This window comes from Raphanus sativus, chromosome 6, assembly GCF_000801105.2.
Source record: "Raphanus sativus cultivar WK10039 chromosome 6, ASM80110v3, whole genome shotgun sequence".
Taxonomy (NCBI): Eukaryota; Viridiplantae; Streptophyta; class Magnoliopsida; order Brassicales; family Brassicaceae; genus Raphanus; species Raphanus sativus.
In genome coordinates, this window is record NC_079516.1 from 36,961,099 (window position 1) to 36,983,903 (window position 22,805).

Sequence of the window (22,805 nt, forward strand, 5' to 3'; positions counted from 1 at the left end):
TGGTTCATTAATAATTTCATATCTTTTCTAAGACATAGTTCTAATAAAGTGGGTCGGACCATATCTTGAGAATTTTTTTAAAAGAGATAAAACGGTCAAAACCCATATGTCAGGGAGAAAAAACATGAAAAATGGAGATCAAGTTCACCATGTAGATCTTCTTTGTAACCACTATCTTTAATTTTGAATGTAGAGAAAGAGAAATGGAAGAAACTGGAGCAAGACCGACAAGGCGAGATGGAAGAAGATACATATATCAAAGTTGATCCTATGGCCAGAGCTGAGGCCGCCATGAAAATACCTCACACTGAAAGTAAGCTTTGTTGGATTTCTCTCACGCTCCTTCGTCCTGTCTAATAACAATTCGATCTTCGTGTCACACTATTACCTCATTAAGTTTGAGATTAGTTTGTTTTACTAACCATGTTATTGTTATACTTTACTAGATCTGGTATCTTTAAAAAGTAAAAACAAAAATCAATGTATCTAAACCGGATGCTCTTCATACAAAATGGGTCTTCACTGACGTTAAAGAACCATTTGCTTTTGGAACAAAGAAGATAATCTAAATTCTACTCAGAGAATTTAAACCTGTCAAGTTTAGATCCTGCTGGTTTATCCATAAACCAGATCAGATTCCCACTGGTTGGGTGGACCAGCCTAGCAGGCAGGGAAAGAGTGCTTTCTAGAGAAGGCAAATCATCTATCGCTAAGTGAACAGCATTGGCTTTGGATTCGCCGGTTGCAACTACAACAACACTAGCAGCTGAGTTTATAACTGGCAAAGTGAATGTGATTCTCTCTAGTGGCGGTTCAGGTGAGTCGGTTAGGAACGTAACCCAATCGTCCTTCACCTCAAGTGCTGGGTGGTTCGGGAAGAGCGAGGCTACATGTCCATCAGAGCCCATCCCAAGCAAAATGAGATCAAACTTGGGGCAGTCGCTATTTTCAGAGGCAGTCACCGTTCGTGCTTTTACCATCTGTCTGATGGCGAATTCATACTCTGTTCCAGCTTCTTCCGCCGAGACCGTATGGTTGTTAATGGAACATATATGCCTTGGAAACACATTTACCTGGAAAAAAGATCAATAAATAAATAATGTCGCAACTATTTGAACAAAGTCAACATTATAACAAGACAAATAACACAGAAAGCTGCGTTGACCAAGATTGTGATTGGATTGTTTCCTTCTCAAGCAAGCAAGGATTGAGGCAAAAATGTCAACATTCAAGATAAGCAGATAGCGTCAACATTCTTCTATCCATTAAGTTATAAAAAAAAATCCAAACATCTGACCTTAGAGAGGAGATTATCCTTGGCGAGCTTGTAGTTGCTATCGTCATGGTTCTTACCTACCACACGTTCATCAGCCCAAAAAACATACCATTTAGACCAATCTACAATCTTGTTGTAAGGCGGCTCGACCAATTTTCTGTTGAATAATACATTAGGAGATCGGTCAAGGAAACTTAAAATGGGAGTTTAACAGACTTAAAAACGTTTTGGTAAAGATTTGTAATTACCCCATCAAGTTGATGAGAGAGCCTCCTGATAACACAATGCAGAAAGCACCATGTTCTTTGATGGAGGCTTCTGATATCTCAGCTATATAATCTACCAAGTCTATGCTTAGTTCCTCCAAATCCTCATGAAGCCTAATTTCACCTCTGTCTTTGTGAGTCCAAGTAAGTGCCATATTGCTTCTTCTTTTTTCAGCAGTTCAGCAGTTCTATATGTAAATCACAAATGGGATATAAGAATCTACAACTTGAACAGAAGAAATAGATTAAAATTGGATTGGGAGAAGTAAAAAAAAAACACATTTTGTACTGGAAAGAAACAGAGATAAGATCTTGGTTGACTGTAAACAAAATCCATCTTAACTACCAATCCAATAGCATATATAACATAAATAAATAAATATAGATATAAGTCATATAATCAAACCAAACGAAACATCAAGAACTAGATTGCAGAAAACATAAACATGAAACTTGTCAATCAAGAACCAAAGGAAATCAGAATAAAAACCTAACAGGAAAGAGAAGGAGGATAAGATTGTTACAGAGGAGTGAGGGGGAAGGTTGAGTAAATCAGGTTAGTGATAGATTGTACAAAGCACCAAGTAACAATGATTATATAATTGCATTTACTACCCTTAGGCCACATCTAGATACATTCTTTAAATATATATATGAATAATATGTAGGCTGTATAAAACGAGGGACATCCTAATCTGCCTTATAATAATTAACGAAAGTTCTCTTCGGAGGCAAGAAGAATCAGCAGAAAGAAATTTTACCTTCTGTGTTTCCACGTGCATATCGTTGGTAAAACTTCGAGATGATAAATGGTTTTTCTTGTGAGGGATTTTCATCGAATACAATAGTTCGAATTATACATGCGAGTAAAATAAAGAAATACTGTAAAATATATGCAATCTAAAACGAATAACCAAACAACTGTCAGTTCATAAAAGACAAATGGACCAATCAACTTCAGATGTCAGGTCGATTTGCAAGTAATGTGGATAATATCGTTTTTGTTTCCTATTTTTATAAGATATATTTGAAAATATATAAATATATGGATAAATGAGGCTTACTGAGATAATATCCAGCTATTAATAAATAACTAATGCAATTATATCCAGGTACAGTTATGATTATTTTGTCAAGTCTTTCGAAGTAGTAGACTTACAAAAGTATTTAAAAGTAAAATAATAAAGTAAAAGTACATGTAGAACTGTAGAAGTAGTCATTTGGAATTTTAAACCGGATATAATAAGAGAAATAACATTTGATAATTATTTATCAGTAATTTATTCGACATATTATTCATTTCAATTTGATATGAAAATAGGATATTTATAATAAAACAAACTGAATACCAATATGCAATATCCTATAAACATGAACCAAATCACAATGCTAAAAAAATTAAAAATAGATATTCGATCCAATCTAAAATAAAAAAACTAGCTATATATTTATTGTTAGAGTACTTAGTTTTTATAATATTATCAGTTATAATTCTTCACATATACAAGTTGGTACTATATTGTATAATTGTTTTTTACAAGTTTATAATTATTTTTTACTTATACAAGTTTAAAAATATTGTATAACTATTTTCTACAATTTTTGGTTACATATATAATATATTTATATTTTAACTTTCCAAGTTTTACAATCTTTTTATTCATTAAATTAATTATTAAGTTTACATTTTTAAAGATGACAATTTTTTATTTATAAAATTCATTATTAAGTTATTACAGTTCTTAAGAGATGACAACTTTTTAGAATAAACTATTAATATTTTGAAAATAAATATTATTGTTTTCATTAAATTTTAGTTTAATAAAATTATTTATTGTTACAAATCAAACTATCTAATCAAATTACATATTTTTACCAGATATATGGAATACTGATTATTGGGATGATGTAGAAACAAATTAAATAATAAAAATGTGGATCATAAGTAAACAAATAGATCACAAATAACAAATAATTGAAAAATCCGAATATCCAATTTATGCAGACCTTCAATTCGTATATATTCCAAACAAAAAGAATTAAAGAAAATAAAAATTTAAAATTTAAAATTTAAAAGATTATCATTATCGCAAAAGTACTTAAAATCGTTTTTAGTAACATAATTTGATATTAAGAAGTACTGACCAAAAATATAATAAGATGTATTGAGTTTTAATGATCTGGCATTAGCCATTAAAAATGAAAACTAGATTAAATGAAATCTCACATGTTTGCAAGAAACTTTCAGGACGGAAACGGTTATTCTCTCTTCCTTTTCCTTTTTGTTTTTATTTTTGTTTCTTGATTTTTTTGAGAAAATCCATAAAATATTCTTAATGTTCATCCTCTTTACACAAAAATAAAATGTTGAAGTCATTGTATATTTCAACAAATTAAACGTATTTGCATCATAAAAATTAGATAAACGACCATTTTACGTAAAACAATACAAGTTCATGAGCAGTTGATATTTTTTTTATAAGAAAAATCTTTACTTTTGGATTAGAGAATCATCCCTCGGAGTCTCGGACGATGCCCATAAGCCAAAAATTTGCCATTATGGGGTTTTTAGTTCAACTAAATGTATTTATTTATCAATCTTCTGACTGAAGATTGATTCTTCTCAATGAATACACAATAAGTAATGTTTTATGTCTTAATAGGCGTTACCAACCGCATATTTGTCTTATGATATGTATATAGTTTTGGCAGGAGCATACGCTACAAAATGATGGTATCTCGAAGCCCCACAGCATGACGCATCAACACTTTTTTTTTGACGCATCAACACTTAACCTTTTGTGCCCCATTTTTCACGAATCTTAGGCATTTTAATAATATACACCTTATACATTAAATGTAAATTTGATAAGGTGTAATAGTATCTTCTCAAGCCAACATTGGATTTTACATCATTTTAGGACTTGAATCACGAAAGACCCAGAGTCACCAATAATGAGTTAGGTTACTATGTATCCCTTGGATTTTACTGTTCCATCTTCTATTTAGTAAACAAACAAAAAATAAAAGCACATGTTACCGGTTCAATATTAAGATATATTGAAAGCACTTTCTTTTTTGACAAACCAAATGTTTGTCTCATCTTTTTAGACTTTGAATAAGCACTTCAAAATTCCTCCAATATAGTTTTGATTTCAGGGTCTTCTTTCTCAATCTTTTGAAAGATTCATATAAACCACTAGATCAATAATTACACTGTTAAAAACACACACATATATTTTAAGGGTAAGAAAAATTAATTCGGATCAATTATACAGTACTTATTAAACTACATTATCTTTAATTTTCAACCAACTTTTCATCATGTCTTTTCATTAATTCTTATATTAATAATGCTTTGCTATGAATGCAACATTAAAAAACTAATCAAAAGCAAAACCTTATATATAATAATTATTTTTTTGACCAACCACTAAATGGATTTTTCGTGATCGTACATAGAACTATCAATACTATATTAAAAGGTAAATAACCTCAATGGAAACTGTGTCCACGTCATCACTTTAATTCTGTCCAATCAAAAACCAGGAAACCTCCACGTCATTGCTGTCTTTCGTCTGATGGGCTTGAACCGAAATTACGTATGAGCTTCGAAGTTGCGTTATTTGTCCCAGCCCGTTAGCCCATGACAGTGCTCTGATCGCTTTTCTATTTCCGCGTTGAAGAAACCCGCGATTGTCGATTCGGGATACTGTTAATCTTCCTCTTTCTTCCGTTTGCGAATCTATGTTTTACCCTCTACACTTCGTCTTCTCCGTTTCAAACTATATAAACTGAGCTGTAATCGATCACCTTCAATATTTTCGTTTCAATCAATCAATACCTACTTAATGCTTTCGATTCACCTCCCTCTTTTCCTCCTTATCTTTTCCTCCTTATTTATATATGCATCTATAGTTATACTCCCACACTCGGTTCTGTTCTCAACTCCATAAAATAGTATCATACGAGTAAGAACTCTCCGATTAGTCAATTTTTTCTGGTTTCCTTGATAGGTGTGAGACTAGAGAAGTAATGCCTTTCACGTAGTGATTTTCCATTCTCACTTTTGATCTCAGGTTATGCTATTATTGAGCTTTGATTTTTTAGATTGTATCAAGATATTATGTGATCTGCTGTTTGAATTGAGTTTATTGTTTAAACTTGTGTGCACCTTTAACGATCTTATTTGGGAATGTGATTAGTCAGTAGCTTTCAACAGAAATGGTCATATTTAGAAAATTTGGTTTCTTTCTTCTTTTTTTTTTGTGTTGCAGTTCAGTTTTTTTTTTTAATGCAGATTTAGATGTAACAAGGTCGGAAGAGGATAAGAACATATACATATGTGGCAAAAAGATGATTATAGTTTGGGAATTCAAAAAGATGAGAATAGCTTATAATATCTTGCAGAATTCTAAATTGGAGGAGCAGAGGATTAACCGAGAGCATGATGTCATCCTCAAGGAAATGCAAGAGGTAATGGCATCATTACTCTGTTTTCTTAAAAAAATTCAACTTTTCATGTTCTTTTCTCGATGGTTTTAGTTCAGATGTTGTATCATAGTTTATGTGTGTGTGAGTAATTGTGAGTCTTTTGTTTCTGTTTCTTCACTCAGTTGCATCTTCTTAAAAATTCGAACTTTATCTAATTAATTGTGAGACGAGAGTTTGAAGAATTATGTGCACAGTTCCACGGCTTATGGTGATTTAGAGAAGCTTCATAGATTGGTTGAGTGTGAGGGTTGCTCGATTTCTGAATTGATGGTCTGGGCTACTATGCTCTTCAGTGGTCTGCATTTAACAACTGCACCGCCATTGCTCAGTACATTATCGAGGTAACAAAAGTTCAATCCTTTTTCTAATCTGGGACTTTGTGTGTTTGTATTGGTGTGTGAATCGTTAAGCATCAACATTGAGTTTAAGCTCACCACACATACTCTTTTGTTAGTCGAGAGACAAAACAGAAGCTACAATCATAATTAAAATTAGCAGGGAACCCAACTTCAAGAATCTACTCTTCAATTGGCTCCATACACTCTGTAATCACCTTCTTCTTCTTTTTTCTTTTGTTCATGCGGGATTATAAGATTTGTATAGTTTCATTGATACTTACTGATCTGTTTATTGAAGGAACTGAAGAAAACAAAATCATTGATGAGGTCATGGAGATAAATGATCGGACTTTTAAATCTCACAAGATGGATGAAGAAGAAGGTGATTAATTATTTAGCCAAGTTCACCCATTTTTTTAAAAATAAGAGGAGAATCGAAATTAACAACCAGATTCTTGCAGTCTCCATTGAATATGTACCGGATGTAAAAGAGGAGAGCGCTGTGCTTGAGTTTCGCCTTAACCTTCTGCAAATGATTCATTTATTTAAGTATAAAGGTTGAACTCTTGTGACCACTCAGATGATCAGTATAAAGGTTGAACTCTTGTGTTCCTTAGAAAATGACTACATATGAACCAAAGTTTAAGATGATGATAGATGAATGCAATTGCAGGCAACTATTAAATTTATAAAAGATTAATGTTTCTGTACACCATGTACATATACAAACAACCCACAAACACAAAAACAAACTTGATTTCAATTTTATATTTTATAAAATGATCTTTAAACTCTGTCGATCATATGGGAGATTTGATACAAGTCTCAAGGTGGAATAAGAAATAACTCTATTTTATATATTATATTAAACTTAATTTTGGTTTATCATATCAAAACTTTTGACAATTTATAAATCTAATATAACATGTCTACATTTGTATGTTTAGTAACATTTAGAGATAACTTTGACCACCTTTAAAGTTTTTACAAATCCTGATCATATTATTGCAATCTTTATCATAAAATATACAAGACAAATGATTTCTAAAATTAAACAAGAAATTTGAGACATGGCCTGATTTAACTCATATTTTAATGAAATCATACATTTATATTTAACACTACTTTATCGTTACCAGAAAATTATAATAATAACATTGCTTCACTTATATAAATCTAAGACTATGATGTTTCTGTTTTTCACATTTTCTTTAACTTGATGGTGTTGCTTTTTAAAAGAGGAACACATCATATAATTTATATTTGAAATTCTAAAGGTACATAGAATTTGAGAATAATCGTAGACATATTTTCCAACATTTTTACGATTTATTTCTACACAAGTGATGACAAGGAAATTATATGGGGATAATTAGTCAAAGGTTCATGAATCTAAATCTTAAACTCATTTTTGGCTATACAATTCAAATCTACCCAAACTATAAAGTTAGTTAGATCTTTCACAACTCTATGTTTCAGATGACAAACAAATTCATAGGCATAAACTAAATTAGTTTCCAACTTAACATTAAACAAGTTTGTATTTGCTAGACATATAATTATATTTTCAATCCATAAAATCACTATTGTAATGTTTGTCATCAAAAATTAACCCGGGCGTAGCCCGGGAAACAACCTAGTATGTACTAACATTAACAAGGCCTAATATAGGGTTACAACAACATTTAATTATCAAGTACACATAATTATTTAATTTGCCGAAAATTTTCTTTTAAGTCAGATTTCTTTTTTTTTGATTGAAACTCAGTCAGATATTGATCCCGGCTGATTGTAGATTTGATAAGAAACAATTTATGTTTCACATTTCTCTACTGTCGACACTCGAGTTACTAATTATAAGTTCAATTTGTTCCCAAAATTTTCTCAGTTGAATTACATTCATTTGGTTTACTTTTTTTGGTAACTTTAGCAATGATGTATTACTTTTTATTTTTTTAACGATTTATTTACTTGATATGCGTTGAAAAGCTATAGTTAGGAGAGCTCGTGAGGCATACATGCCGATCTAATCTAATTATTGAACTTCCGGAGGTCCTTGCATGAGACTCCCTAAACATTGAAGAAGATCAACGTGAAGAAGTCATATCTTGTGTTTTTAATGGATTTTATCACTCATCTTTCATGCATTTTGATCATTTAGGATAGCATATTAGATTTGTTTAGGTTGTATTGCATTGCATTTGTCCTTATCAGTTAATGAAAATGTCAAATGGTGCTTTAGGGCATTTGGAAGTGGATTGGAGGCAAGATTGGTGATTTTCGAGATTATGGCGTGATGACGAAGTGTCCCAGCGGTTTTATGTGATCACACAACGGCTTATTGAACCTCGACGAGAAACCGATGTGCCACCCAGCGGCTTTTGTTATTTTGGTGAAAAAATAATCCATGGGACCCTAGATAATATTAGATTTAATAAATATTTTAAATTAATTTATTACTAGTTTAGTTAAAGTAAATAAATATATATAACAATAATAAAGATAAAATATTAATAGTTAAGAATTTTTTAAGTGTTCTACTTATATTCTAAGCTACGTATTTACCTTTTTCCCTTGACCATTTGTTTAGTTTGGTGGAAGGATCACTACATACTGATCAATAATGCATGCCGTTAACCGTCCCCTTTAATTAATGCATAGTTTGATATATGTAAAACTATTGTTCGTAGCACTATGCGAATAATAAAATCGTCCATTTTTGTGTTGTATGTAATAGAGCCATCCAGGTGCGTAGCTCTTTTTATTTTTTAACAATTTGAAAGAACAAAATCTATTATTTTTGGAAAATCAAGCTATCCCTGAAATATATATATTCAGATGATTGTCCTTAAAACAAAAAAAAAACGCTCAAAATAAGACTTGTAAACAATAATTTGATATTAACGGTTAGTCATCACTTTTTTTGGCATCAAAACAAATAGATTCTTCGAACCAAACTTGTGATTCCGTATCTATGTGAACGACAGACGATGCTTATTTTCTATCCGCTCTTGCATTATATGTTAGCGGTACATGAATATTCTCTGAGTTATAAAATTAAGATCTTGATATAGTTGGTCATACTTTTGGTTCCAAAATCATCTTCACTAATCGAGAACAATCTATTTCAAATGTGACATGAAACTCTCTTTAATTCCTAATACATTACATTGCTCATAAAAATGCTTCCACCTCTTAGTGAAGGGATGATAGACTAGTCCTAGTGTTTCTTGTCATCAATCCATCAAAGTCTTCCAACGTAATATATCAACTTTGTCCTGAATTTTTTTTTCTATGACCGATCCATTAAACATCTTCTTCTTGGTATGGCTGTAAAGTCGTAACTCCTGCCTCCATATTTTGGGTCACCCTCTGGGTAATTGATGATTGTGCCTCTTCCCAAAGTAAAAATTATGTTTCTACCAATTTTAAAGTGTCTTTGGGATCGATATCCATATTACTAAAAGATTTGATGTTTCTTCCCTTCCATATGTACCATAATATGCATGCAAGTTGGCGATCTTCCATTTATGGGGAGACTCTCCAAAACTGATGATCCATTTTTGCGAAAATTGATTGAGAAGGAAAAGTATCCGGATTCGATGGAATCTTAGAAAGTGCACATACTTGAACCGCCAGTAGACATTCAAAAACCACATGGTTTATTGATTCCTCTGATGCACCACATCTGGTACAACATACATCACCTTGCATCCCCCTCTCTCGCAGATTTTTCTTAACTGTTATACATCCTAATACTATTTTCCATAGAAAATGCTTTATTTTTGGTAGGCATCGTATTTTTCAGCAAAACGCTTTCAGTGAAACGACAGTAGGACCGATCACTGATGGCAATTTTTATTTTTCGGGATAGACTTGGTATCTAGACTTCACTGTGTATTTTTCATTATTTTTGAAGTGCCATTCATTACTATCTTCCATCTGAATCATGCTCAGTGGTATACTTTCGATTATATTCACATCCTGAGGATCCACCAAATACCGAATTGCCTGCAAATTTCATGTACGCTATGCTGCATTGATGAGTGAATCCACTGTAAGACCAGGGCAAAAGTTAAGTTGATTACTATTTGCTGGTCTCAAGCGAGTTGTTGGGAGGCAATGATCATTCCATATTGATATGGATGATCAGATTCCACTCTTTTGATAGTCATTTGCTAAACAGAGATCCTGCTGATATAATACTCGCCAGCCATATGACGGGGAGTATGATCTAATTTGTTCTTGGGGTGAGGCGTTCCTGAAGTACCGACCTTTAAAACTCAAGAACATTATGTGTTTGGCTTCTCAATCAACCTCCAAATTTTCTTTCCAAGCATAGCCGTATTAAAGTCAATGATATCTTTAAAACCCAAGCCTCCCTCATCTATAAATGTACATAATTTATTCCATGATCTCCGATGAATTCCCCTTGTGCTTCCCTCTGGACTCCACCAAAATAGTACTACCGCACTCGTCAATTTCTTTATGGTTGCTTTTGCCAGGGGATAACAAGACATCACCTAATTTTATAATGCCGTGACCACTGATTTCATAATAACTTTCTTTTCCCCTTTGGTTAAAAATATGAAAGTCTATTCGTTGACCTGTTGTTTAAACGATCTTAGATAAAACCAAAAACTTGTGTTTTTATCTTCCTAGACTCTCGGGTATTCCCCAATATGATATCATCCCACCTAAATTTTGTATCCCTAATATTCCTTTAAAATCCAAAGAATAGTTTGATACTCCTCCTTGTGAGCCTTACAAAAAAAAGAAGCTAGCCGTTTCCAAATTTGTTCCCTTAATTTTTGAACCGGGTCTCTATAAACAAAGGTAAAAAACTGTTTTCCTAAGAGAGAGAGAGAGAGAGAGAGAGAGAGAGAGAGAGAGAGAGAGAGAGAGAGAGAGAGAGAGAGAGATATTGATTGTGTTGGAGCAGTGGTTAAAGTACTTGACGGAAGAGAGACATAAGCGTGTAGTTTGGAAATCTTTCAGTAGCATGTGTTAGGATTGTGAAAGTAGAAACGTGTTCATCAGCGGATGAAATGAAGAGAATACTGAAAAGTTTGAATCGTTATGAAGCGTTGGGGTTCCCACGTCATAGTAAGATTGATGACGCGGTGCTTAAGAAAGGGTATAGAAAGAAGGTTTGGTTCTTTGTTTCCAAATGCTGTGTAGGGTTTAATGCAGTTTCTTTGATAGGTTAATGGCGTATGTGTTTTGTTGTTCTAGGTGATGCTGGTTCATCCTGATAAAAACATGGGAAGTCATTTGGCTAGTGAATCATTCAAGAAACTCCAATGTGCTTATGACGTAATTTGGATGACGTGGAATCTTAAATTTTTGTAATTGTAATGTTTATGCCTTTTCTCAAAAAAAATGTTTACGTTCTTAAATAATTGTGTGTGTGTGTGTGTTTGTTTCCTTAGGTTCTTTCTGATATTGTAAAGAATAAAATCACCTAAGGATCGAATATGTGAATGTGCAAAGCTTGTTAATAAAACAGTTTCTTCGTTTTATTAAACTCTTAACTTCTTGAGATCATCTTATATTATAGATCTTTATATATAGGGTCTTAGCTTAACCTATTACAATGTGATTTAGGAACTTAAAATAAACCTAAATCAAGTTTTCATTTTTAGTTATTCAAACTTCCTTTTATGAAAAACTTGTTTCCTAAGCTATCTTTGAAGCTTAGCCAACATTCTCTCTTCTAAGCTTCAAGCCATCTTTGCTTAAGTCTTGAACTTGAATCAGCTCCCTCATTTCTTTGAACTTGATTCTTTCTAAAGCTTTAGTTAGGATGTCCGCTTTCTGCTTTGCTCCAGGAACATGTTCCACATCAATCTCGTCTTGCTCCACTCGTTCGCGAATGAAATGGAACCTCTTGTGAATGTGCTTGCTCCTACGGTGAAACACGGGATTCTTGGCTAATGAAATAGCTGACTTGTTGTCCACTCGTATCACCGTCTTCTTCATCTCTTTTCCTTTAATTTCACTTATTAAGTCTTGTATCCTGACCGCCTGCTTTGCTGCTTCCGTTACCGCCATATATTCTGTTTCACACGAGCTTAAAGACACTGCGTCTTGCTTCTGCGAGCACCAAGTGATTGGCGTTTCTCCTAGACAAAACAAGTGACCTGTCGTACTTCTTCCATCGTCCGGATCCGTGTTGTGACTACTGTCACTATATCCCACGAGATTCATTGATCCACCTTGCTCGTAAGATAATCCGTACCCGACTGTTACCTTTAAATACCTTAGCACTTGCTTCAGTGCGTTGCCGTGTGACGTTCTTGGTGAGTGCATATATCTACTCAAGATGCCCACTGCGTAACACATATCTGGTCTTGAGTGCATAAGATATTTGAGACAGCCAATTCTTCTTCGATAAAGTGTAGCATCTATCTCAGGTTCGTTGAGGCCTTTTGAGAGTTGCAGACCGAACTCCATGGGTATACATGTCGAGTTGCCGTCGTCCATTGCAGCTTCCTCCAATACTCTCCTCGCATACGCTTCTTGATTGATCAAGATGTACTTTGAACTTTGTCTTACTTCTAATCTGAGGTAGTATGTTAGAAGACCAAATCAGACATCTCAAAGTTCTTTGACATGTTTTTCTTAAACTCTGAGATTTCTTTTGCAGAGTCTCCAGTAATGAACAAGTCGTCAATGTAGATAGCCACGATAAGAAGCTTTCCTTTATCATCCTTTCGATAGACAGGATTTTCTTTAGAACACCTCTTGAAGCCGAGTTGCTTCAAAGTTCGATCAAGCTTTATGGTCCAAGCTCGTGGAGCTTGTTTCAATCCATACAAGGCCTTGGAGAGTTTGAAAACCTTATGCTCTTCTCCCTTCTTTTCAAACCCTTCAGGCTGTGACACATAAACTTCTTCGTGTAACTCACCATGTAAGAATGCTGTCTTGACGTCTAGATGGTGAATCTCCCACTTGTTCGCAGCACCTAACCCAATCAGGAGTCTTATGGTCTCTAATCGAGCCCCTGGTGCAAACAATTCATCAAAGTCGATACCATGTTCTTGTACGTAACCTTTAGCTACGAGTCTTGCTTTGAAATTGTTGATAGATCCATCAGCGTTTCTTTTGATCTTGAAGATCCACTTGAGACCGATGATCTTTTCTCCAGCTGGCTTGTCTATTAGCGTCCATGTCTTGTTTATGTTGATAGAATGGATCTCGTCTTCACATGCCTTCGTCCATCTTTTATCTCCCTTTGCTTCTTGGAAACTATTTGGCTCATCATTGATATCATGAAGCAACAGCTCACATTCTATCTCAGCAAGTAAAATGTAGTCATCTAGGTAACTCAGTTTACTTGTTTGACGAGTTGAGCGTCGTACTTCCTGTGTCGAGCTTTGATCAACTTCTTCTTATTCTTCGTTGTGTGTTACATCTGATTCTGCGTGTGTAACACCTGTTTTGTTTTCTTGCTGCTCTGTTTCTGCATCCGCGGTTTCTCCTTGTTGTGTGCTAGCTATAAACTGACCATTCCCTTTGTTTACAGTCAATCCCCACGTCATACGGAACATACCAGAGTCGTCTTGTCCTTCCTTAGTAGCTCCCTTCCAATTCCAACAAGTCTTCTCGTCGAAAATTACATCCTGACTTACGACTATCCTTCTGAAAGTAGGATTATAAAGTCGATAAGCTTTCGTGCCGGGTTCGATTCCGAGATGAACAAGAGCTTGAGAACGATCATCAAGTTTCCTTAGATGGACTGAATCTACTTTCACGTGAGCAACACATCCGAAAACTCTTATGTGACCTACGTTAGGCTTTCCTCCCTTCAAGCTTTCGTATGGAGTTTTATTCTTCAATTCTCTACTAGGAACACGATTGATCACATATGTTGCGTGTCGTACGGCTTCTCCCCACATATAGTTCGGTACCTTCATAGCTTTCATCATGCTTCAAGTCATCTCCATTAAAGTACGGTTCCTTCTCTCCACAACTCCATTCTGTTGCGGAGTATATGGTGCTGTTAAATGGCGTTTGATGCCATGTTTGTTGCAGAAGTCTTGGAAATCCTTTGACGTGAACTCTCCTCCTCTGTCCGTACGAAGTGTTCCGATTGCTTTGTTTGCTTCCCTCTCAACAAGGGCTTTTAAACTCTTGAATCTGTCAAAGGCTTCACTCTTTTCTCTCAACAAAATAGACCACATATATCTTGTACAATCATCAACTATGACGAAGATATAGTTGTTGTGACCTTGTGTTGCCGGCGATATGGGACCGCAAAGATCCACGTGTAACAGCTTGAGAGCAACCAAAGATCTGTATGCAGTTGCTGCAGGAAAACTGTGACGCGTCTGCTTCCCGACCAAACATGAGTCACATAGCTGCTTCTCCTCATGTATTTCAGGTAAGCCACGAACCATATCATGTGTTGCCATGGCCCTTATTGTCTTGAAGCTTATATGACCAAGGCGTGTGTGCCATCTCCATGGTTCCTTTTTGATCTTTGCGAGTGGACAAGTAGGTTTACCGACTTTGAGTGATATCTTATATAGACGATTAGCAGCTCTCTGAACTTTCACCAAAAGTCTACCGCTTGGATCTCTCAAGGTGAGATAATTCTCTTTCATCCTTATGTCACACCCTTGTTCAGTTGCTTGACCCAGACTTAGTATGTTACTCTTCAAATTCGGTATGTAATATATGTCGGTTAGGAGCTTCTGTTCCCCTGTCTTGGCTTCAAAGAGGATAGATCCTTTGCCGTTTATATCTACATACGAGCCATCTCCGAACTTGATTTTTCCTTTGATGTTCTCGTTGAGCTCTGAGAAGTAAGATCTTTCACCAGTCATGTGATTGCTCGCACCGTTGTCTAGATACCATATACCATCTTCTTTCTTACTTGGCTCTAGTCAATTCGGTAAGACTTTTTCTTCGTTGAGATACACAACTTGATGCATGTATAACACAGCTTCTGCTACCTCCGTCTATGTCTTGTTGAGCTCTTGTTTCTCTTCTTTCTTCTCAAGACACACGGATTTGAAGTGTCCCTTCTTCTTACAATTGAAGCATGTGATCTGGGAGTACTCTCTCTTCTCTTTGTTCCCCTCGCCAGTGTTGCTTCTTCCTCGTCCTCTACCTCTGTTTCCTTGACCAAGACCACGATATGATCCTCTTCCTCTGCCTCTCGAGTTCTGATCGTTTGATGTTTCAGTACTTGAGAACAACAGATTGTTTTGTTGATCATGTGCAGTTTTGCCTTTGACTCGTTCTTCATATGCTTTGAGTCTTCCAATAATATCTTCAAACGAGGTTTTGTTTAGATCAAGCATCTGCTCTATTGATGCTGTCATGTGAATGAATTTCATTGGTAGACTGTTGAGAAGTTTCTTCATGAGCTTTGGTTGATCAATGCTCTGTCCCAACGAGGACGCTTTTGATGCAAGCTCTGTTAACTTGCTCATGAAGTTATCTATACTGTCCGAGTCTTACATGTTTAGGCGATCAATTCATTCATTAGTGTTAACAGACGGGCTTCTTTTACTCGTTCAACTCCAAGATTTCTGGTTTTAATGGCTTCCCATATGACTTTAGGGGAGTCATCCTCTCCTGCTTGTAAAACCATCGATTCAGGTATGGAGCCGAACAGAAGTCCCGTTGCGAGGTCTTTTCTTTCCTCGTCGTCAGTGCCTAGGTCTACTGCACCCCAAACTTTGTGAACCTCTAACATAATCTTCATCCTCTTTGCCCAAACAGTGTAGTTCGTCGTATTGAGCATCAGACAGATTACAGCACTCGGAAAGTCTTCTCTTCTTCCTAGTGGCTTCATCTCTGTTAAAGCTTTTGTATCAGCCATGGATACAGCTTCTCGATTTCACAATCACACAAAAACCTAAGCTCTGATACCAAATAAAGTCGCCTAAGGATCGAATGTGTGAATGTGCAAAGCTTGTTAATAAAACAGTTTCTTCGTTTTATTAAACTCTTAACTTCTTGAGATCATATTACATTATAGATCTCTATATATAGGGTCTTAGCTTAACCTATTACAATGTGATTTGGGAACTTAACATAAACCTAAATCAAGTTTTCCTTTTTAGTTATTCAAACTTCCTTTTATGAATAACTTGTTTCCTAAGCTATCTTTGAAGCTTATCCAACAAAGAAGAGAGATTACGATGAGCAATTAAGAAAAGAAGAGTCTAGGACCAGGAGTGTTTGTCAGACATCTCATGCTTCTTCACATCAGGTTTTAGTTACTCTCTTTTTTGCTTCTTTTTTTTTGGTCAGACTTATCATGTTTCTTTTTAAAATTGCAGAGTGGTCATGGTTATCGATCGGGAAAAGTCTGTTGAAATCAGATAAACGTTTGCTGTATGTATACGATTGTAAACAAGAATAACTCTCTTATTGCCTTAAGGAAAACTTACTCAAACCTTAGGTGTTTACAAGCTCATGTCATCCTCATCATAACTCGATGGGTGCATATATATATCAAGACTAAAACGTGAAACCCTAGTCAAATAAGATAACTACAACTCTAACATATTGTTTGTAGATAACTCCTAAAACAACTCCTCCATCTTTATCTCATTTCTCCAATAGACTAGGATCCTTCTTATCTTGTCTCAGTCTTGATCTCTCAACTTCATGCTTATCTCAACAATCTCCCCTTTAAGCTTGAAGTTGGCTTGTGCTACTTCTTGAACACCAATGTACTTCCTCATCTCTGCAAACTTGATCTTGCCAAGAGTCTTAGTCAAGATATCTGCTTTCTGTTTGTTACCTGACACATTCTCAACGTCCACAAGACCTTTCTCCACACACTCGCGTATGAAATGGTAACGCCTATGGATGTGTTTACTTCGCCCATGAAAGACAGGGTTCTTTGTGAGTGATATAGCGGACTTGTTGTCTACTCGAACTGTTATCCTCTCACATGCTTCACCAGTGATCTCACTTAGTAGCTCTTGAAGCCATATCGCCTGCTTTGCTGCCTCTGTAGCAGCCATAAACTCAGCCTCGCAGGATGACAAGGCCACGATCTCCTGCTTCTGAGAGCACGAAGTGACAGGACTTTCTCCTAGGTAGAAGATGTGCCCAGTTACACTCCTTCCGTCATCGACGTCAACGTTCAGTGAGCTATCACTGTACCCAACTAGAGCTGGTCTCTTGCCTTCTCGACAGTAGGTAAGTCCGTAAGAAGCAGTGCCCTTTAGGTACCTCAAAACGTGCTTTAAAGCAGAGTCGTGTGACTCTTTTGGATCAAGCATGTATCTGCTCAGAAATCCTATGCTGTAAACCATATCAGGACGTGTGTGAATCAAGTAGCATAGACAACCAGTAGTCCTTCTGTACCTTTTTCATCAATAGAGTTTTCTTCCGTCGCCTTTGACAGTTTCAAACCATCTCCATAGGCACGCTAGCAGAGTTACAGTCATCCATTCCTGTCTCAGAGAGAATCTTAGATGCATATCTTTCTTGCTTCAATGTAATCCCACTATCATGTTGCATTACTTCAATTCCCAAATAATATGTTAGTTTTCCCAGATCACTCATTTCGAACTTAGCCTCCATCTCAGTTTTAAACTCAAAGATCATTGACAAATCTGAGCCTGTAACTAACAAATCATCTACGTAGACTGCCACAATGAGTAGATGCTCCTTCCTCTGTCGTTGATACAGCGAAGGCTCCTTGGAACACCGTACAAACTTCAAGTCTCTCAAGCGATGATGAGTCGCACGGTTTCAATCCTACCAACAGGGGCAAATACCTCATCGTAATCAATCCCATGTCTTTGCACATACCCCTTTGCAACAAGTCTCGCTTTGTCCTTGTTTATACTTCCATCAGGATTGCGCTTAATCTTGAAAACCCATTTGAGTCCAATAGGTTTAGCTCCTGCAGGTAACTCGAATAGAATCCAAGTCTGGTTCTTCTCAATACTGGCTATTTCATCCTTGCAGGCGTCTAACCATACTTTCATCTCCTTAGCTTCTGCAAAGTCCCATGGTTCTTCGTTAATCGTCATTAGAAGCCATTCGCACTCTGTTTCGGCCAGCAAGATGTAATCAGACAAGTACTCTGGTGGTGTTTTGGTTCTTGTAGAACGCCTTAGTTGAGGCTGAATCTCTTCGTCATCATATAGCTCTACATACTCGTTATCTCCTCTGATACTACTCTGCTCTGTTTTCGGCTCTGTTCTCTGCTCTGTTTCTGCAACTTCTTTCTCTTCCTCTGTTTCCACAGCAGACTCGATTTCTTTCAATCCTCTGTTTCCGAAAGCCTCAAAATCAATACTAAGAGAACCATGATTAGCCTATGCTTCTGTTTTGTTCCATCTCCACGCTTCATCCTCCATAAAGATCACATCCCGACTCACTGTGATCTTTCTACTTGATGGATCAAACAGTCGATAGGCTTTGGTTCCAGGCTCAGTTCCAAGGTTAACCAAGGCTCGAGACCTATCATCTAGCTTCTTTCTGTTCGGAGACTCAACTCTAGCATATCCTACGCATCCAAACACGCGCAAGTGTGACAGGTTCGGTTTGTTCCCCTTGAAAGCCTCGTATGGAGTCATAGCTGAGAGGGTTCTTGTCGCAGTTCTATTGATCAAGTACGTTACATGCCGTATAGCCTCTCCCCACATGTAGTTTGGAACCCTCATATGCTTCAAGACACTTCTTGTCATCTCCAATACCGTTCTGTTGCGTCTCTCTACTACCCCATTTTGTTGGGGAGAGTATGGTGCGGTGAGATGTCTCTGAATCCCACTTTCTCACAGAACGTGTTGAACTCTGTCGAGGTGAACTCTCCTCCCATGTCTGTTCGTAGAGTCTTGATAGAGACTCCAGTTTCTTGCTCTATTGAAGCCTTGAACTTCTTAAACCTCCCAAAGGCTTCACTTTTTTCCCTTAACAGCATTGACCACATGTAGCGTGTGTGGTCATCTATGATCACAAAAATATATCTGTTCCTCCCAAGCGTTGGTGGACTGATTGGACCGCAGAGGTCTCCGTGTAGTAGTTCAAGCTTCTCAGATGCTCAGAAGGATGTTGCCTTGGGAAAAGGTAATCTTGACTGCTTTCCTAGCAAGCACGAGACGCAAGTTTTCTTCTCAACGACAAACTTAGGCATTCCTGAGACTAGATCCTTGTCTACCATTAGTTTTATATTGTCGAAGTTGATGTGGCCTAACCTCGCGTGCCACTTGTTAGAGACGTTGCTTGTTGATACTTGCAGACATTTCATACTCTCAACCTCAAGTACCACTTTGTATAGCCGATTTCTCCCTCTGTTGGTCCTTACCAGTAACCTTCCGTCTCGATCGTACACATTTAAAAGGTCCTCCTTCATTCTGATCTCACAATATCTTCAGTCGCCTGCCCCAAGCTTATGATGTTGCTTCTTAAGCCCGGAATGTAGTACACATTTGACATCATCTTCTTTACTCCATTCTTAAAGACAAAGTTGATAGAGCCCTTTCCTTTGATGACAATGCGTGAGTCGTCACCAAACTTAACCTTTCCTGTGATCGTTTCGTCTAGTGTAGTGAAGTAGGAGCGGTTTCCAGTCATATGATTACTGGCTCCATTGTCCAGATACCACACATCACTTTGATCTAGACTTGACTCAAACGCATTAATCATCACTTTCTTTTCATTGAGAAAGACTACTTCATTCAGCATCAGTTCCTCAGCTTCATGTGTCTTGTCATCTTCCTTAGTCTCTTGTGTCTCTTGTATCAACTTCAGAAGACGATCAGGAAAGTCGCTAGCGTAGTGCCCCAACTTATCGCACCGGTAACAGGTAATTCATGTTGCATCTCTCGGAGAAACAGAGCGTCTACGACCTCTTCCTCTGTTTTGAAATCTTCCACCACGTCCACGGCCTCTGTTGCTTCCATTGAAGCTTCTCTCTTGTTGATGATCAGCGTTAGAGTACAGTAGCTTACTCTGTTCATCAACTGTTTCTTCTTCTTCCCCTACACGCTCTTCGTAGGCTTTCAAACGGCCAAAAATGTCTTCGAAACTAGTCTTTTTGAGATCCAAGACTTGCTCCAAAGCGGCTACGATGTGTATGTATTTTCTGTGGGGAAGACTCTTAAGAAACTTCTTAACAAGCTTCGACTCCTCTATTTCTTCTCCAAGTGCAGCAGACTTTGAGGATATCTCTGAGATCCTGCCAGTGAACTCATCAATATTCTCATTGTCTTTCATTTTAAGACGATCAAACTCCGCCATGAGAGTTTGCAGTCGAGCCTCCTTCACTCGATCAGCACCCATGTGTCTTGTCTTGATGGCATCCCAGGCCTTCTTTGCCGTGTCCAGTTCTCCTACTTGCAGAAAAAGTGACTCGGGTATAGATTGTACTAGTAGTGCCATGGCCATGTTGTTTCTCTCATCGTCCTTTTCCTCTGTCTCAATGATGTCCCAAACTTTGTGTACTTTCAGTAGGATCTTCATCTTAATTGCCCATACAGTGTAGTTTGTGGAACTTAGTATAGGGCATTTTATCGATGATGATCCTGTCTCCTTTGGTTTTGCTACAGCAACCGTTAGATCCCCCATCGTTTCAACCTATAAGCTCTGATACCACAGTGTTGAAATCAGATAAACATTTGCTGTATGTATACGATTGTAAACAAGAATAACTCTCTTATTTCCTTAAGAAAAACTTACTCAAACCTTAGGTGTTTACAAGCTCATGTCATCCTCATCATAACTCGATGGGTGCATATATATATCAAGACTAAAACGTGAAACCCTAGTCAAATAAGATAACTACAACTCTAACATATTGTTTATAGATAACTCCTAAAACAACTCCTCCATCTTTATCTCATTTCTCCGATAGACTAGGATCCTTCTTATCTTGTCTCAGTCTTGATCTCTCAACTTCATGCTTATCTCAACAGAGTCGAGGCGGTTATATTGTACAAAATGTGGTAATTCACACATATGGGTGTGCACCAGTAGGACTAAAGCAAAGGCGATATGGTGCCAGGTGATTGAATCATCAAACCATTACTTTGTTGCATTTTGAATGCTCTCTTTAAAGATCATCTAATCTCTGGTTAAATGTGCACAGGATTGCGGTCAATATCATCAAGCCAAAGATGGAGATGGGTGGGTGGAACTCAAAGGGACTTTACCATTGGAGAGAGCACATAAGGTTAGTATAAAACTTCTTTTTCTTCCTTTGTTACTTGCAATTTGCAATGATGAAGCTGGTTTTGATTCAGTATCTCCTCAACATAACTGATTTGTTTTTGGTATGTCGTTTTAAAGATTGAGATACCACGTGCTTTTGTTTATGCGGAAAGCAAAATCTTTGACGTCTCAGAATGGGCCATTTGTCAGGTCAGTTTTTCTCTTTGTAGATTACTTGTATGTGAAGATGATTGAGATAACATGAACGTGTTCCTTTTTTATTTTGACCGAGTAGGGAATGGCGTGTTGACCAAACACGCATAGGCCAAGCTTTCATGTAAACATGGTTGGGTTAGAAAAGACAACGCAGAGATCAAACTCGAGTAGGTTCCCTTGGGATTTAGACGTGGAGATGATGATGGATGAGGATGAAGAAGAGTTTGAGCTTTGGCTTCGACAAGCTCTTGCTTCTGGTCTGTTTTGCGAAACCTCGAAACGTAGAAAAAGCTGGAGCCCTTTTAAGTTGAGCAGATGAAAAGCAAGATACAGTGGCGAAGAACATCTACTTGATTCTTCAAAACTTCCATAACCATGGTTGAAGAGTTGAAAAGACAGGATTCACAGCAAGTGAATACAAAGCCCTGAAGAGCTTACCTTTGGGGTTTTCTCTGTAACTATATAGCTAATATTGCTAGAGGACTCCAAGTGAGCCAAGCTCAAGCAGAGGAACGTCCTCCAGGTGAAGTAGAGGAATATTTCTGCAAGACGAGTATAAGTATAGGAAACGCTCAAGAGATCTGTAGTGCTGATTAAATCCAAGTTCATGATAATTATAGGAGGATGAAAATCGGAAAGAAGATCATATAGAATAATGCTTGCTTTTTTTCATTTTTGAACCTCTCAACCACAGTTGACAAAAAAAAAAAAAGAACCTCTCAACCACAACTCATGAAGAAGATCGTAAGGTTGTGGCGTTGGGTGAAAAATATAGTTCGTAGGTAACTTATATAATTTTGGAATCTTGTGATTTTTTCTGCAACGAAAACACTACTTGACTAATGTGAAAATGCTTTCTCACAGGTAAGTGGAGTGGCATCAATTCTTAGGGGTTCTCCTTTTGCCTAAGTCTCCACTACTCACACCAGTGCTGCAAGAGCAGCAGCATCATCATTAGGTATTTACTCATTTGGGTGTTGTTGGAAGAGGGATGAAGCGTGTTCTGAAGAATGCAACTTCTGCTCTGCAGAGTCGAGTCCATTAAAGAAACTAAGCTTTAGCAGAAGAAACTGAGTAAAATGT

The 22,805-nt window shown here is 36.8% G+C and overlaps 2 protein-coding genes, 1 long non-coding RNA gene and 1 pseudogene across 8 annotated transcripts in view; 2 read left to right on the forward strand and 2 right to left on the reverse strand.

The window, feature by feature from the left end:
• LOC108805934 (choline/ethanolaminephosphotransferase 1) overlaps window positions 1-22,805 on the reverse strand; it is a 68,862-nt gene extending 46,057 nt beyond the window's left edge. Inside the window, exon 1 of the mRNA XM_056989977.1 lies at window positions 22,802-22,805. Coding sequence (XP_056845957.1) covers window positions 22,802-22,803 — 2 coding nt within the window. The 5' untranslated portion in view covers window positions 22,804-22,805. The remainder of the gene's footprint in view (window positions 1-22,801) is intronic.
• On the reverse strand, window positions 453-2,453 carry LOC108809188 (probable 6-phosphogluconolactonase 1). 3 transcript variants are annotated; one of them, XM_018581325.2, is made up of 4 exons: window positions 2,304-2,453; window positions 1,525-1,730; window positions 1,298-1,433; window positions 453-1,073 (listed from the first exon to the last, which is right to left on the reverse strand). In XM_018581325.2, the coding sequence occupies exons 2-4, from the start codon at window positions 1,695-1,697 to the stop codon at window positions 573-575; spliced, it is 810 nt and encodes a 269-aa protein (XP_018436827.1). In that variant the 5' UTR covers window positions 1,698-1,730; window positions 2,304-2,453; the 3' UTR covers window positions 453-572. The 3 variants fall into 3 exon arrangements, with proteins under 3 accessions (XP_018436827.1, XP_018436826.1, XP_018436828.1); XM_018581324.2 differs by lacking the exon at window positions 2,304-2,453 and adding an exon at window positions 2,067-2,216; XM_018581326.2 differs by lacking the exon at window positions 2,304-2,453 and adding an exon at window positions 2,033-2,156.
• Window positions 5,180-7,075, forward strand: LOC108810761 (uncharacterized). Of its 4 annotated transcripts, none has more exons than XR_008936104.1 (5): window positions 5,180-5,513; window positions 5,953-6,377; window positions 6,491-6,581; window positions 6,673-6,756; window positions 6,836-7,075. It is a non-coding gene; the product is annotated as an uncharacterized LOC108810761 (long non-coding RNA). The 4 variants fall into 4 exon arrangements; XR_008936105.1 differs by having other exon boundaries at window positions 5,182-6,018; window positions 6,159-6,377; XR_008936106.1 differs by having other exon boundaries at window positions 5,184-6,018; window positions 6,231-6,377.
• LOC108808359 (uncharacterized) lies at window positions 8,598-22,076 on the forward strand (annotated as a pseudogene).

What these genes read in the sequence shown, in the direction of transcription:
- LOC108809188 (XM_018581325.2), bottom strand. Translation starts at nt 1,697, where the DNA reads ATGGCACTTACTTGGACTCACAAAGACAGAGGTGAAATTAGGCTTCAT. An exon ending in TCTCTCATCAACTTGATGGG is followed by an intron (nt 1,434 to 1,524) that starts GTAATTACAAAT and finishes ATTATTCAACAG; the next exon opens with AAAATTGGTCGAGCCGCCTT. An exon ending in AGGATAATCTCCTCTCTAAG is followed by an intron (nt 1,074 to 1,297) that starts GTCAGATGTTTG and finishes TCTTTTTTCCAG; the next exon opens with GTAAATGTGTTTCCAAGGCA.